Genomic DNA, 4,306 nt, shown 5'->3' with positions numbered 1-4,306 from the left:
TGGTCGCTAAATCGGTCGTTGATGTCTAATTTAAAAATCTAAAATCAATCACTTAACGGTCGCTGTTACTTATTTCCTAATTATAGATTTTTACTAATTTCACATATATCACTATTAAAACTTGATTTTCATAAATAATTATATTTCAATAAAGTATATAAAGAATCAAATATAGATCAACTTTTAAAATAAATACAAAAAATATTCACAATGTTTATATTGAAATATAGAAATTAAAAGAGAGAATTCATTCAAAAATATATCAAATTTATAATCCACATTCCAAACGTACAATGATGGTTTTATCGTCAATGACCCCAAATATATGCAAAGAACAAGCAAAGAAAAAATTTTTCTAAATATATCCACAATCCTCTTTTATTTTCTTAATTATTTTTTCATGTTTTGACCTTCGTCAACCAATCGCTGGACACCCTCACACAATTGCAAAACTTGAAAATAGAATGGAAGTTACACAATCCACTTCAAACCTAAAGAAAAAGATAAAAAGAAACACCTACTTAAATTTTTAAAGGTTTAATCATTCTGTTGGTCTCTATAGTCCTATAATTTCAACAAATTTTTAATTAGGTCCCTATACTTTTTCCTTTTAATTGGGTCCGTACACTACTTTAATTTTGTAATTAAGTTCTTTCTAGTGTTAAAAATATTAGAGTTAACTGAATATTTCTTCGCAAATTGAAGGTATTTATAATTAAAAACTTAATTAAATTTTTGACCGCGTGTATTCTGGTAAAAATAATATGTTAATTTTAGCATTTTTCACAGAAAAATGACGTAATTATAAAATTAAAAGCAGTGTAAGGACTCAATTAAAAAAAATAGTATAGAGACCTAATTAAAAATTTGGTGAAACTATAAGGACCAACAGAATAATTAAACCATTTTTAAAATATCAATTCTCGAAGAACAATAAATTTTTAGAACAATGTTGAGGCAAAAATACATATATGATGGAACTATCAAGTGATACTCCAGCATTTATTAGGTGTAAAAGATATAGATCTGCTGTATCAAAAATTCAAAACGGACAAAAAGCCCATAAAAATAATAACAAACCTTGTAAATCTATACCCCGAAGGCATGCACCAGCCAATAAAGCACCGCGAAGATTTGTCCCAGTAAATTCACATCTTCCCTAGGCAAGATTAAATAACTAAGAGGTTGAAAAATGCATACAATAAATAAACAAACAAAATTCCTCAATGACTTACTCCCGCAAAGTTGCATTGTGAAAGATGGAAGACTCAGCATCAAATTCCTATTAAATTGAATAATAGATAAGTATCAAGATAACATGCACAACGTGGTTAGTACCAGCCAATTTTACAATCCCGCATCTAACTAATACAAGATAAGCTTACAAATTCTGAAAATACTCTTGGAAAATGTGTTCTTTTTCATATTAGCAAAGTCTGCATTAATAAGTAACATTGATCATTTGCAAATAAATTACATTAAAAAGATGTATATTTTTTAGATGATCATAAGTTGGATTTTAAAATGTACACAAATTGAAGAAACAACCCACACTAAATTCATTCCAATCTTGTGTAATTTTGACAGACTTGTTGAATTGACATGCAAGTATTATAGGTCCAGTCAGAATCATTTTATCCGAAACTTTGCACACTGAAGGTTTGCTCTTGAAAAGAACACATTTTTTAGACAAGCATAGCTGAAATCTACAAAGGATAAATCCTGAAAATCCAAATCAAAAGACAGACAATGTCAGAAAATATTATTTTGCGTACATTGATTAGTTAAGATTTTCCACAAATATAACTTAGATCCCTTAACATATTACATTAGGTTCATCATCTGGTTACTTCAATTTCTCTCCACATAAGGTAACAAGTCACATGTCATGAATATTCTTCAAATACTAAATAAGTATAATATTAAAAGCAAATACAGATATAAGAGTAACTAATGAGTAGTGAAAACTTAGTATAACTGACAAAACTTGTGTTAATGACATTAGATAAAGCTAAATTAAAGACAAGGTATGTATTTGATATCTGAAGGTCAATGCATCATTCTGTCAAAATACATTACATTAATTAAATAACTGCTTTCACAAGTGATATATGAGTCTAAAATACTGTTAAAAATATAATAATGATATCAAAATTTACCAGTTTAGAGAGCTCAAGGCTAGAAAGATTAATCCCTCGGAACCTAACTTTATCAAATTGTATTCACTTGATAATATCAATTCATGTTAACTCTATATGGAGGTCATCATCTTCCTTCCTCTTATTAAGGACGGTATGAATTTCATCTATTAGCCCCTGATATTTCAAAAGTACTCACAAGATCAGGGATTCCATGAAGGCCTGAAGTTTAAGTTTCTTACTTTATTTTCAAAATGATCAAGCAACTAGAGCAACGCTATAAAAAGGTATATGAGAAAATTAAAAGTTCAACATTAAGGCATATGAAGCTATCAAAGTAATAATAGCAGGTGCAAGTATGCATTCTATGTGTTTTTGATACAATGAAGGACATTCTTTATATTTAAGAAGGAGGTAATTCCATCATAAATTGCTCTTCTCAATACAGATGTCAAAACAAATGTGAACTGTGTACTAAAATTTAAAATTTAAAAACATCAAAACCTTTCTTTGATTAAATTTTACAAACACATTATCAATATAATGATGGTGCATGACATTCCCATGATGATGATATTCTTATGACAAATTGATGAAGGAACTCATTTACATATGTTTTAGTCAAAGCTGAAAATTAGACAATACAATGATGACAATCTTAGAACTACACAAAGCAAACAAGAAACAGTCTAAGAATGTGAATTTCAGCTTCCAAATCTGGAACCGTAATCCATTGGATAAATCATGGATTAAGATCAATGACACAATGTAATTAGTAATTGTTACTTAAATCAATAGTATCCCTTAGTGCATAAACTGAAAGGGGGTATGGAGGTTTAAAGGTGGCTATGAAATTTTGGATGTTAGGTTTGATTACTTCCTCGTCAAATTTGATCTCAGAAAAGATAGGAAGAAGGTTTTATTAGGGGTCCATGGATGATGTTAGGTTATTACATCACGGTTAAGTCATGGTCTCCAGATTGTAAACCATGTGAAGCCTCCTTTGGAAACATCATGGTTTGGATAAGAATTACGAGATTGAGTATATGGTATTACCATGAGAAAGCCATAATGCATATTGCCTCCGCTATAGGTAAACCAGTCAAGGTAGACCTTGCAACCAAGTTGGTAGAGAGAGGCAAATTTGCTCGGGCTTGTGTTCAAGTGAATTTAGGGCTGCTGGTTGTTCAGAGAGTAGTTGTGGACGACTATAAATATAGCGTAGAATATGAATGTTTACAATTAATATGTGAGAAGTGCAATTGCTTTGGGAATGTCGCAAGTGAATGTAGCGTAACCGTGATTACCTCGGCATCTGTGGATGACCAGGTAGGGGCAGTTGACACGGCGGCGAATCATGAGAAACGTCCGTCAGACCAGGTTCAACAAGTTTTTAAATTTCGATCTATTCCCATTAATTCTGTGCCAATTGTTGATTCCGCAAAGAAGATAAAGGCAAGCACGCTGCATAGGAGGAAGGAAGGGATGGTTATGTTGGGGAAAAAGAGGGCTGCACTAAGCTTTGTTGGCAAGGAAAGAGGTAAAGTGGGTAAAATAGGGAAGGCCCAATTTGCTACTAAAGGCAAGAAACCTCTCATTTTTTGGCAGCAGATGGGCCGGACTAGGAATGGCCCGAAGAAGGAAGTTAAGGAGCCTTTAGGACATGCTGGGTTGGCTAGCGGGTCTTACTCCTCTCAAGCACGTCAAACATCAATGAAGGATAGGGTGAAGATCAAGGATGTCGCTGCGGTCGCACGATCAATTACCTTTACTCTTAAAAATGACCACAGAAGGTTGCACCTTGCCTCATTGCAAAACTCACTGATGTTCCAAGCCAATAATGGTGCACCAAACTAGCAGAACCAGAACCCATCGATGGTGGCTACCATTGTGGTGGGGAGCGTTTCCGAACAACCACGAGTTGGGGAGAGGCAAAGAAGTGGTAGAAATGTTGGAAGTCTGTCATTGCTTCATTAAGGGACCTTTGCTGAGGTTGGTTTTTGTTTATGTCCATTTTATTTTTATGGATTGTGTACATATAAGTTTTTTATCTTGGAATATTAGAAGGGCTTCTAACAAAATGGCTTGGATGCATTGTAAAGAATTAGTTAGTAGATTTCATCCAACGATTTTCATTCTTATTGAAACTCATGTTTCTTTTGAGAGAA

General features: G+C 32.7%; 1 protein-coding gene across 1 annotated transcript; it reads left to right on the top strand.

Annotated features, from left to right (window-relative positions):
• Nucleotides 1-3,077: 3,077 nt before the first annotated feature.
• On the top strand, nucleotides 3,078-3,995 carry LOC130966018 (uncharacterized). The gene has a single exon (XM_057890765.1). The coding sequence runs from the start codon at nucleotides 3,078-3,080 to the stop codon at nucleotides 3,993-3,995; it is 918 nt and encodes a 305-aa protein (XP_057746748.1).
• The last annotated feature ends 311 nt before the right edge of the window (nucleotides 3,996-4,306 follow it).

Source organism: Arachis stenosperma, chromosome 3 (assembly GCF_014773155.1).
Source record: "Arachis stenosperma cultivar V10309 chromosome 3, arast.V10309.gnm1.PFL2, whole genome shotgun sequence".
In the NCBI taxonomy this organism is placed as follows: Eukaryota; Viridiplantae; Streptophyta; class Magnoliopsida; order Fabales; family Fabaceae; genus Arachis; species Arachis stenosperma.
Note: the sequence above shows the minus strand (reverse complement) of the source record. Positions and strands in the feature narration are given on the sequence as shown.